Raw genomic sequence first — 11,994 nt, 5'->3', positions numbered from 1 at the left:
GCTCATTGAGATTTAAAATCTATTTTTCAAGAGCGTCCTGGCCAAGATAGGCAGCACCAAGTCATTACAAAAATTACAGTCAAACAACATGAAAAACTACAAGTAATCTAGTAAAAACCATAGAATTCACAAGAGTATAACAAAATCAAAAACAGCAAATTAAAAACATTGACAGGTCAGGGAATCAGACTCAAGATCATTCATCAGTGATTTAAAAATACCAATCGGGACAAGTTCTTCCAGTTTAAAAGTATTTTGTAAGGCGTTCCAAGACGATGGCGTAGAGTACATAAAAGCCCTTTTACCAAATTCAGTTCGGACATTTGGAACAGTTAGCAGGATAAAGTCCAGCAAACGAAGAGAGTACCCACCACATTTCTGAACAATAAAAATGCCCCAAATAAAAAGGTAGTAAACCCAAAATGACTTTGTAAATAAAAGTATACCAGTGACTGAGCCTACGAGTGACTAGAGAAGGACAGCCAACCCTGGTATACAAAGTGTAGTGGTGTGTAAGGGTTTTGCAGTTTAAAATAAAAATCTCAAAGTGCCATGCTATAAAAAGATTGTGTTCTCATTTTGAAGACAGAGCGCTCTCTGAATAAAGTATTGATCTATTGCAGACTGAGACTTTGTCTAATTCTTCATTAACCAGAGCCTTACAACCTCTGGGAAATAGACAAAGCTTTGAGTAGTAGTTGAATTCAACCATTGAGATAGAAAATTCTCGTGACAATGACCTGGAGCCAGTGGGTCTGGCGACGAATATGTAGCGAGGGTGAGCCGACTAGAGCATACAGGTCGCAGTGGTTCATCTTCAGGAGAGGGCCGCTGACGTCTGAGCAGTCTTAATGTACTTCGTATCCAGTTGCTTCCTCCCACAGGCTCGCGCTCGATCGGGAGTCAAACGTCATCCATCACAGAGAAACGGAACCAGCAGAGAGCCTCGTCATAATTGGCTTCAGTATAGCTAAGGGCCTAATTTCCCAGTTGTGATGGAACATAAGCATTACGATAATCGTACCAGTTGCATCACTATTTATGAGCCAACTTTTTAAGAGTGTTTCCCAGACAAGCATGTAGAGAGAACGTTTGCTAAGTACTTCGTTAGACCATGTGTCGATACAGATAGGATCAAAAGAAAAGCAATGCCGATCTCGGATTGGCCATCACTCATATCTTAACTTAGCATTATAATTATTCCACAATAGTGACAACGGATCAGCTCCTAAAGAGATACAACCACCTTTGGCTGCAAATATTGAGGTGGCTTATTATGCATATCCAATAATAATGCACTAAATCACAAATTGGGTGCATCATTGCAAGTACTTTGGCAACTTTGTATTTGTCGTCAACTTCGTTCTGAAGTTAGCCTACCTGCGTTGAGCAGCCAAAGTGCATCATTAGATTATTTTTGGCCATTCTGCTTCACTTCATTCACAGAAGATCTCTGCTAAACATAGAATCAAGATGTTTAGGCTGTTTAGTAGAGATCTTCTGTGAATAAAGTGAAGCGGAAGGGCCAAAAATAATCTAATGATGCACTTTGGATGCTCAACGCAGGTAGGCTATCGGTCTGACTGACTGCTGATAACTTCAGAACGAAGTTCACTAGGCCTACAAATACAAAGTTGCCAAAGTATTTGCAATTGTACAAACAAATGAAGGATAAAATTATGTTTCAAATGAAAACCGAGATGACTGCATTAAAATATACATAGGCTACATGGCCTATATAGGCTATTTAAATCATATTGAAATCAATTTCATGTTCAATCAATTGAGTTCTATTTTGTGACTAGGCTACTGTCAATTTTTTGTGTTTCATGATGTGTGACAACGTGCGCAATGATGTGCCCAATCTGTTATTCAGTACATTATTATTGGGTAGGCATAATCAATCAATCAATCAAATGTATTTATAAAGTCCTTTTTACATCATCATTTCGCAAAAAGTGCTCATACAGAAACCGAGCCTAAAACCTCAGAGAGCAAGAAATGCAGATCTAGAGGCATGGCGGCTAGGAAAAACTCCCTAGAAAGGCTGAAACCTTGGAAGAAACCTAGAGAGGAACCAGGCTCTGAGGGGTGGCCAGTCCTCTTCTGGCTGTGCCTGGTGGAGATAAGAGTACATGGCCTTTAAGGCCAGATCGTTCTTCGAGATGTTCAAACGTTGATCGATGACCAACAGGGTCAAATAATAATTACAATGGTTATAGTGGGTGCAACAGGTCAGCACCTCAGGAGTAAATATCAGTTGGCTTTTCATAGCCGAGTATTTAGAGGTCGAGACAGCAGATGAGCGAGGGACAAACAGCAAGTCCGGGACAGGGTAGCACGACCGGTGACCAGATCAGGGTTCCATACCCGCAGGCAGAACAGTAGAAACTGGATCAGCAGCACAACAAGGTAGCATGTCCGGTGAACAGGTCAGGGTTTCATAACCACAGGCAGAACCGCAGAAACTGGATCAGCAGCATGACCCAATAGTGTGCAACTTCAGCCCACAATTCGGGGCGTTCCTGCATGTGGGAATTCCTGCATCTGCAGGAACATCTGCAGGAACACCTCTTCCCTGGGGGGGAAAAGGACACTGTCTTCCGGTTTCCCCCACCTCCCGCTAGCACAGCAGGCAGGAGGCTGGAGCGACACCAGGTGCTAGCTGGCTAGCTAGAGTTGTTACCGACACTGTGTCGCCCCCGCCTGCTGTGTGCTGGAGAAAACCGTGCCTGACAGGAGGAGGTGAAGGACAATGTCTACCGGTCACCCGGGCTGGGGCGAAATTGTGTGTTAGCTAACTAGCTAGCTTGTTAGTTAGGGACACCCTGTGCTAGCTAGCAGGTTAGTTAGCTAGCTAGCACACAGTGTCGCCTCCCGCCTACTGTGTACCGGACTTGCTGACTAAGCTAGCACAATGTCCTTCGCTCTCTCCTGCCAAAAACCTGCCCTTGCCATCGTTAACAGAACTGCGGGAAAACAGTGCCGACAGGCAGAGACAAAGGACACTGTCTACCGGTGTAAAGCTAGCTAGCTACCATGATCACCACCGCCCCTTCTTCTGTGGGGTTTATCAGCGGCTGGCATCCAACATTATTGTGCATTAACGTCACCTACTGTACTGGAGTGCCCCCACCTGTCCTTGCTAGACCAATAGAAGCATACATTCCTGTAGATGCAGGAATGCCCACATGCAGAAACGCCCTGAATAGCTGGCAGCAATTGCACCCTTCTAGCACAGCCAGGAGTCATCAGGCCAGGTAGTCCTGAGGCATGGTCCAAGGGCTAAAGGTCTTCCGAGAGAGAGGGGGGGCGCGAGAGAGAGAGAGAGATGGGAGATTTAGAGGGAGCATACCTAAGATAACACAGGACACCAGATAAGACAGGAGAATTAGGCCTACACCAGATATGACAATGATAAGCACCTCAATAGCCTATTTGCAGCCAAAGGTGGTAATCTCTCTCTAGGAGCTGATCCGTCGTCAGTATTGTGGAATAATTATAATGTTTAGGTTTCAATGGAGAAAGCTGATTTGATAACAGCGCTGCTTTTCTTTCAATTCTATCAGTATAGACACATGGTCTAGCGACGCACTTGGCGAACCTTCTCTCTGCATGCTTGTTTGGGAAACACTTAAAAGGTTGTCTGTAAATAGTTATTAATCTGGTACGATCATCATAATGCTTAAATTACATCGCAACTAGGAAACGAGACCCAGAGCCCTTTAGCAAAAGAAAAAGTAAACAGCGGGAGTCGTTAAAAAGTCTGATAGGCTTTTGTTTCAAAATGGGAAAACCAAATAAGAGGGTTTTTTTAAATAGATTTTTTAATGGGTGTTATTAACTTTATACTATTTTAGAACTATCTGCTTCTCAAATGCATCAATATTTTTGTTCTAAACCTTTTCTGGATCTCACCTTTTACCCAAATAAACGTCTTTTACTCGTTTAAATGTTCCTTTTACAACAGGCCATAAATCTGACCTGTTATTTTAAGATTATATCCGCTCTTTCCATGGAACAAGACACGTTCCGAAATGCACTTTTACGCACAATGTAGGAAGGAAGCATTTTCACTGCACGGTTAAAACTGTTCGTTATCTCTATAACGAAAAGTTGACTTTATTTCGTGAATAGTGCGTGTTGTCGAAGGTTTAGGCTCTCTATCAAGATTGAGGTTGATTTAATTTAATTTAATTTCCAGCCAGGCATTTCAGCACACATTCGTATACATTCATGAATGTGTTGGAAACTGACCATGTTTATTTATTTTCCTAATTAAATTCCGATTTTTTTTAAAAAATTTGAATAAAATGTATCGCGTATGTATCTAGAAGCCTACTTGTTGCAGACCGCACATGTTTTTGTTTGTTTTCAATTTAACATGGATTTTGTTGAATCTCTTACTTGTTTGATCAGACAATTGGTTGAAGACCATTTTGATGATAACGATGATGATGATGATAACCTCTTTAACCAAATGTAATATATTGCAGGTTTACAGTAATGCGCACAGCCAAGCGTTTCGTCTGGGTGCGATTGCTTCCTCAGAGGAATTCAGAGGACACCCCATTTGAAAAACAGGAAATATAGAGACTAACATCCTGATGATAACCCTGTCTACAATGTAGGCCTACAAGTGGAATATCGAATTATTCATTAGTGCACTAACCATGGCAGTTAAAAGTGAGGGGAATTTTGTTTCTGTGCATGCGTTGGTGCATTAGATAGCCTAATAAACAAGTAGGCTTTAGAGTAGACTATATATTTGAATCAAGCAAGTTACAAACAATTTCAAAGTTTTAAATTACATTTATTAAAAAGGAACAACTCAGTGAACAAGAGGAAAATATTGTCAATATACAATATCACTTATGAACAAACGTACAACACTTTTTCACTGAACAGTGAAATATCATATTCTTACATTTATACATGATGCTTTTTAAATCAGATGTTATTTTCTACTATAAACAAGAGCCTTAAATAATGGATTGGTACTAACTGCTATAAATATTTCCTGTCCTTCTCAACTTTGTCCTAAAACAATGAAATGCCCTCGCCAGAAAGTGCAACATTTAAGTTATTGTAATTCAAATGAATGAAAAAAATATAGCAGTAAGTGTGATATTCAGTGTTTAAACACTTGACCTACATGGCTTGATAATGAGTTGTTCATAACTGTTTTAAAGTGCAGCCGACCTCTATTTGGGGAACAAATTGGCTACCAATTAGCATATAAAAAAAGAAATGCATTATCATCAGCTGTGATATTATACAATTCTGAAATCATACTGCCTATACTTTGTTCCATCTGAAACGAATAGACATTGTTGTAAAAGAAAAAGCTGTCATTTGAAACTTGTCTAGTCCTAATCAGATTTTTTAAAATAAAAAACAATTACATTTTCAATAGCTTTAAAAGATACATAAATAACTTTCGTTCCTTAAATAAATTACACAGAAATCTGTACAGGTAACCTGTAACCATTTCATAAAACATTGTGCCGTCTTTGCCATAGCCCCTGTATGTGTCAAAATCTCAATTAATCATCTATTTTACTGGATTCTTGGTCGCTCTGATCATCGGTGAAGCATACATCAACGTCGCTGTCATTGTCGCTCTTTTGCTCTTGATCTTCGAATATGCCCTCGGTTTTGTCCTCAGCTTTTTTTATTGTTTGTCCAGGGTGCCTTGATTTGACATGACGCTCCAAATCCCTCCGGCGCACCAGCACCTTGCCACAGAACTCGCACCTGTACGGGGTGTTCCCCTCCGCGTGCAGACGGATGTGCTTATTCAGGTTGCTGGGGTCACCGAAAGGCCGAAAACAAACTTTGCACTTCAGTGGTTTGTACCCTGTATGAGTTCTCATGTGGATCTTGAGTCCGTATTTCCGAGAGTACAGTTTACCACAGTAAAGACATAAGTGTCCCTTTTTGGGCTTCCCTGAGCCTGTGTTAGCAGTGGGCATAGAGTCGAGCCTGGCTCGGTTCTTTTCGACGGCTATTTCAGACAACTGTTGAGTGTGCATGGCTATCTCCCTGTCAATGTTGGTTATTGAACCCAGGTCTTGGTTGAGTGCAGGTGAGCCAAAGTAGGACATAGACTCCGGGTATTTTAGGAGATTGCTAAAATGGAATTTCAGTGGGTAGTAGGGTGAACTATAAAGCAGCTCGCCATTGTACACGGTGAATGGCATGAGGGGGATATTGCAATCTCCATTATATGGCTTGACGCCATCGAACTGAGGCAGAGAAAACCTCTCAATCTGGAATCCAGAGGACATCTGAGAGAAACGCGAGGGGGACAGTCCAGAGTGCATCCTGCTCTCCACGTGCTTGAAAGCCGATGTCTCCTCGAAATTAGGTATTAACGGAAAACCCCTGATGGCGTTTGCGCACGGGACCACGGGAGATGTGGAATCTAATGGATGGACGAACTTGGAGGGATGGCTTCCGGTTAAAGGTTCATTCAAGGCTCGCGTCGATTTCATGTTCCCCGGGAGTTTGCTGAAGCCTAGTCCATTATGCTTCCCATTAGTTTCCTCTCTGTAGACGTCAGCCGCGGGGACCTTGGATTGGCCCATGGGCTTGAATGCAGAGCGCACGCCTGGGTGGAACCCCATGTTGCTCAACATTGAAGACGTTGCGCCAAGGCCCATGAGATGTCCGTGGTTTCTGGCTGAGGTGAAGCTCATGTCAAGTGCTCTGTCCTGCTCCTCAGAGCTGGGTTTCTTTGCTACCCCCGCTTTGTTGAGGAAGGGTGAGGAAGACACGATCCGTCTGACAGAGTCTGAGATGGAGGTGTTGTGGCCGTTCCTGGGCGAGGCCGAGGTGTTGGGAATGTCCCCGGATTTGGGTGACCTGCTGAAGCTGTCTGTGCTCCTGGCCTGCTCGCTGTTCACAAAGCCCCGCCCGTTGCTCAAAGCGCAGTGGAAATGGACGTGGGCCTTGAGTGTGTTTGGATATTTAAATATTCTCCAGCAGTACCAGCAAATGTAGCGTTCTTCACCTGTAGAGAAGCAGAGAGACATGATGTTAATATCGATGGGTCTCGGTATTCGTTATTCTCCCCACTTCTGTCAATAAAGCCCGTTCAATCTTGAACATTTGTGTTACAACACATTTCTATCTATTGCTTTGTGAGTGTAGAAGCCTATTATTGGGTGCTTTATGACTGATGTTCCATTTGCAGATGCTAAAAAATAAAGGAAAGCCGCACACTCTAAGAGCTCAGATGCAAAAATGTAATCACCAACGTTTAGACAGCGAAGCTGTCTTCATCAGGGTATTTGCAGATGCTCCCATTTGCAGATGCTCCCAGTGGCCTATTAGAGTAACCTCAAACTGTACTGTTATTTTGTGCCACATGCAAATCTTTTCCGTTTCCTATTTAAATGTTATGGATAAATCCCTTGAGATGAATCTACACGTTTCCAATGGGATTCAGGTTTTGAATAGGCGACAGAGTATATTAACCCTATCCACCTCATCAAAGTGAGCAATGACACACGTTGAACAATAGGGGGTCAATTATATAGATGTAATGATTTTGTAATCCTTATAGGGCTGTTGTTTATCATCGCCATCAAAAGAGCAAACGCCCCGTCCAATCTGTCGCTCCGAAACCAATGCGTTGAATAGGGGGACTTTCTCTGTGCTCTTTCCCGTAGAAGTGACAGCAGCTGTTGCTTGAAATCGCAAATCGCCATAGACAATAAGGCTGGCCCATCTGTTAACGCCAAATAATAGGACGCGTATGTCAAGGAGCGCCCGGTGTATTGGCCAGAGAGCAGCAGAAAGTGCTTCGCCACAAATCAGGGCAATATACATCCCACATAAAAGTTAGCATTCATTAGGCAACAATACCTTATGTAGCCAGCTAATTTACCGTAAAGTACCTTTTTTGAATTGATTTTCTTTTGAATACATTAATATTAATGAGGCGATGACATTTGTTAACCTCTGTCCCACCATGAATTACTATCGTCTGCTTTGAGGTTGTTAAAACACGCCTATCCCTGTTTTTAAATTGCGGGTTTATTCCATGTGCCTGTCACTGTAATTAGTGTAACAGTCGAATATAATTTTGGTAGGCTATATCTTGAAAATGATTGTCAGGCCTTCCCTTTCTCATGCCCTATTTTTCTCAGACAGAGTAATTACACACACAAACATATTATAGATAGAACCAAATAGGGTTCATAGATGGCACCCTTAAAGGTTCTATATAGAATCCCTTAAGGGGTACCATATATGCAACAACCATAGAACCCTTTTTCGTTCTATCCAGAACCTTTTTTTTCCTAAGAGTGCAGTAATAGATCGGTATTGGTATTTGGTATTTTATTAGGATCTCAATTAGCCGTTGCAAAAGCAGCAGCTACTCTAATATAGTCTAGGCATTATAATTTAATCTGAACACAGTTATTGTATTTTCCTGAGTAGGCGGTATCCGTTAGGTGTAATCTGATTAAAATCGTATTATTTAGCTGGTGATCATATGATTAGGCTTAAATTTGACAAGCCTATAAACCCATGGCATCGATGCAACTGTTTAATTATCCAGATAATCTTTTTTTTGGGGGGGGGATTATTATTGTTATTTTCTGTTTATTACACTAGCACAACGAAGCCTAGTAGGTGGTGGTTAGACCTATTGCTGGCTGTTTTACACATTTTAATTGTATTATTGAATTGTTTAACATGAAATTCTGTCAAGCCTATTTAGTTAACAAGACCATTTAACTTTTAATGTAAATAAAACCCTCAAATGACCCCGGAATTGAAATGTATGCTCTGGGGATGCACATTTGTCAACTGTGAAAATATCGGACTACAACCTTTCCACAGAAATTGATTATAATAGCTGGACGCTAAGGTTTGGACAGTCACTTAACTGTGCAATGATGGAACTCACAAAATGTCAATTCCAGTAAGCAGCATCATCAGGCCTATACTGTAGCCTAATCCATTTCTATTAAAACTTTTGTTTGGACAATACCACATGTGGATTTCGATCGTGCATAAGCGTGTTGAACCAGCCGGCAAACAAATATCCATCATCTATTTTTGGCTACTTTTCTCATCGTTTTGTATGGTTATATTACAGGATCATTCTACAGTTTTCGTACCTTTCTCGTCGTGTGTTGGAGTGGCAGTGGTAGGGATGTCGTACCACTGGGCCAGAGTGTTGGAGTACCACACACTCAGCTCCTCGCCTGCTGGGATCTCCGTCAGCACACGATAGAAAATCTAATGTAAAAGGTCAACGTTAGATACATTCAACTAACTGTTTCAGCTTGAGTTTTTTTTTAAATCAAATGACTTGAGCTTTATGCATTTTAAATAAAACACAGTACTGACCTGCCCACCAGGTAGATCTGAGACAGCCTCCAAGTTCTGTTCTTGACTGTTTCTGGCTGCCCGGATACACCCAATCCAGTCTGGCACAGGACAACCTGATTCATCCACGATTTCCCCCCTCAGCAGCCGAATCTAGATCCACAACATGGACGGTTCAACGTTAGAAATGATGCTAATGAGGCCTAACATTCGATAAAATCACAGCTCACTAAAAGGCCGGCAGCCGCAGTTTATAATAGTTTATGAATAAATCATAAACAGAGTTGCATATTTGACATTGCGACATCACGCTTGACTGCAATTGGAGCAATACAAAAACTTGGGTGTTTCTTTTCGTATAGGTTTAACATATGTAAATATTCAAGGATTTAGTTTTAGAAATGTTGGTTTATTAAATATTGAATTAATAGTTTCTAAATATGATTGTTATTATGCCCAATGGGTAAATGATAGGCTACAGCGTACCTTGAGGTGTGCCAATACGTTTAATGCGTCTTTTATCCGCGATGTTAACCAGCGGTGATCATTTACCAGGGAGAATGACACATAATTGAGTTGATATGGGAAACGAATTTGAGAAGTGTCAACGGGTTTCTAAACTGTTCAAGCAAATTAAAGAATGAAGCGTGACATTTGACACGGAGATTGCACCTGATGCATCACATGAAGCCCAGGGCGATGCATTTAGCCGCATCAATCACAAACTACGACAGCAGGGTGTAGGCCTTTTCCTATCTTAAAATGCAGTTATAATGTAGGGTACTTATCTATTGGTTTGTTAAGGACCATAAATTCACCAATAAACAATTAGCCTATATAAAACAATTATGTTAAATCAATGATAAAACATTACATTAAAATAGAAATAGCATCCATTTCTGGTAGTTCCATATTGTATTAATAACGATATGTTGCAATAATGTTATTTTAGATGTTCAATACATTTCTATAGGCTATATTTTAGTATTTCTTATCCATGTTCTTATTTTATAACTCGAGGCTGTGTTCTATGACTTAGCATCTTTCCATGGCCGGAGTGCATTAAAATTAAATTGTTCATTTGAATAACTTGCCTACTAGCCTGTGAAATTTAAAGTAGGCGAGGAAATGAAATCTCTCATAGCACCCCAGGTCGCCCTATTAGGGCGGTTAAGTAAAGGCACAGAGTGACAAGTCGTCCCACTAATATAACTCAATTATTTCCAACCTGACAGCACGAACCAATTAATAACCGAAGGCCCAATGAACTTTGACAGGTCTGGTTCAAAAATGTTTAAAAAAAGATCACTGTGTCCCCTTTACCTGCCCTGATAATTAAATGTAGGTTCTATATAAAGAAAATAATGTTTTCGAAATGCATCCATTATTCATATCAGCCTTTAGGCCTATATTAATATGAGTATTAACGAAATTAGTTAACAAGACCATTTAACTTTTAATGTAAATAAAACCCTCAAATGACCCCGGAATTGAAATGTATCCTCTGGGGATGCACATTTGTCAACTGTGAAAATATCGGACTACAACCTTTCCACAGAAATTGATTATAATAGCTGGACGCTAAGGTTTGGACAGTCACTTAACTGTGCAATGATGGAACTCACAAAATGCCAATTCCAGTAAGCAGCATCATCAGGCCTATACTGTATCATCCTACAAAAAGTAGAATTGTAAAAAATGAATTTTTGCAGATAGAAATAATTAGGAATAAATCCTATTTCATGCCATAATAAAAACTGTGCTTACCTTTTTCTTGGTTACGACCTCTTTGCGATCAGTAAAGTATTTCCCTAGTTTGAAGATACCCTGCACCGGTCCTATCCGCAGGCCGGCCGGGATGCTGCAGTCTGCAAACACACTGATAGTTGATGCCCGAGTTGCTTGCATGGCTGGCTCTGCGTGCAGTGGTTTGAGAACCATGAAGACCACGCAATGACTGATTGAGACAAGAAGGAGTCAGAGAGATGAGGACAGGCCAATCTCCGCCCGCAAAGTGATGCGGTGGCGTATGTGATCCGGCTTTTCTAATGGAGCAGCAAGGTACCCCCTCGACACATTAACGCGCAAGGGCGAGCAGTATGCGCGCGGTGTGAGAGAGTTTCCCTCTTTCGGCAGCTGTGGGGAGAAAACGGGCTGAGATGGTCACATGGAGACTTTCCCTCACCCTTGCAAATAATGAATTGCTGCAAAACCGCCAGGAGACAATGGGCCAGGCGACCTTCCCATCCCCAAAATCCAATTTGTCAAGGGCAAAGAAAAAAAGAGTGCAGAATCAAAGGTCTGGAGCTACCATTAATCCTCAGCATGTGGCTTTGTACCCCAGACAGCTCCGATATTTTAACTGACAAATCCACTGTATAATTTCTCCATAAATTCTCCCCTTTTTATTGTTCCTTTACAAACCAGTTTTTGGAAATCAGTCACTACTTTAAATCTACTTGGCTGCGTTATTTTGGGTTTATATACTTCAAAGCACTTCATTATCTCCGTTTGGCTGCATTGTGTGTCCCTAGTTTAACAAAAGGAGCAGGAATGCTTGGAAGACTTGTTAACTTCTATTGACTCCCGGCGTGTGCCGGGTTGAGATCGGGCAGGTACCAGAACCACCAGAAAAATAGCAACAGC

General features: G+C 41.4%; 1 protein-coding gene across 1 annotated transcript; it reads right to left on the bottom strand.

Moving 5' to 3' along the window:
• Positions 1–4,797: 4,797 nt before the first annotated feature.
• On the bottom strand, positions 4,798–11,534 carry LOC106605027 (PR domain zinc finger protein 13-like). The gene is made up of 4 exons (XM_014200251.2): positions 11,116–11,534; positions 9,370–9,501; positions 9,138–9,258; positions 4,798–7,015 (listed from the first exon to the last, which is right to left on the bottom strand). The coding sequence occupies exons 1-4, from the start codon at positions 11,287–11,289 to the stop codon at positions 5,547–5,549; spliced, it is 1,896 nt and encodes a 631-aa protein (XP_014055726.1). The 5' UTR covers positions 11,290–11,534; the 3' UTR covers positions 4,798–5,546.
• Positions 11,535–11,994: the final 460 nt, after the last annotated feature.

The sequence above is a fragment of the Salmo salar genome, chromosome ssa05 (genome assembly GCF_905237065.1).
Source record: "Salmo salar chromosome ssa05, Ssal_v3.1, whole genome shotgun sequence".
Lineage (NCBI taxonomy): Eukaryota > Metazoa > Chordata > Actinopteri > Salmoniformes > Salmonidae > Salmo > Salmo salar.
The sequence above is the reverse complement of the archived record's forward strand: the minus strand, read 5'-3'. Positions and strand labels throughout refer to the sequence as shown.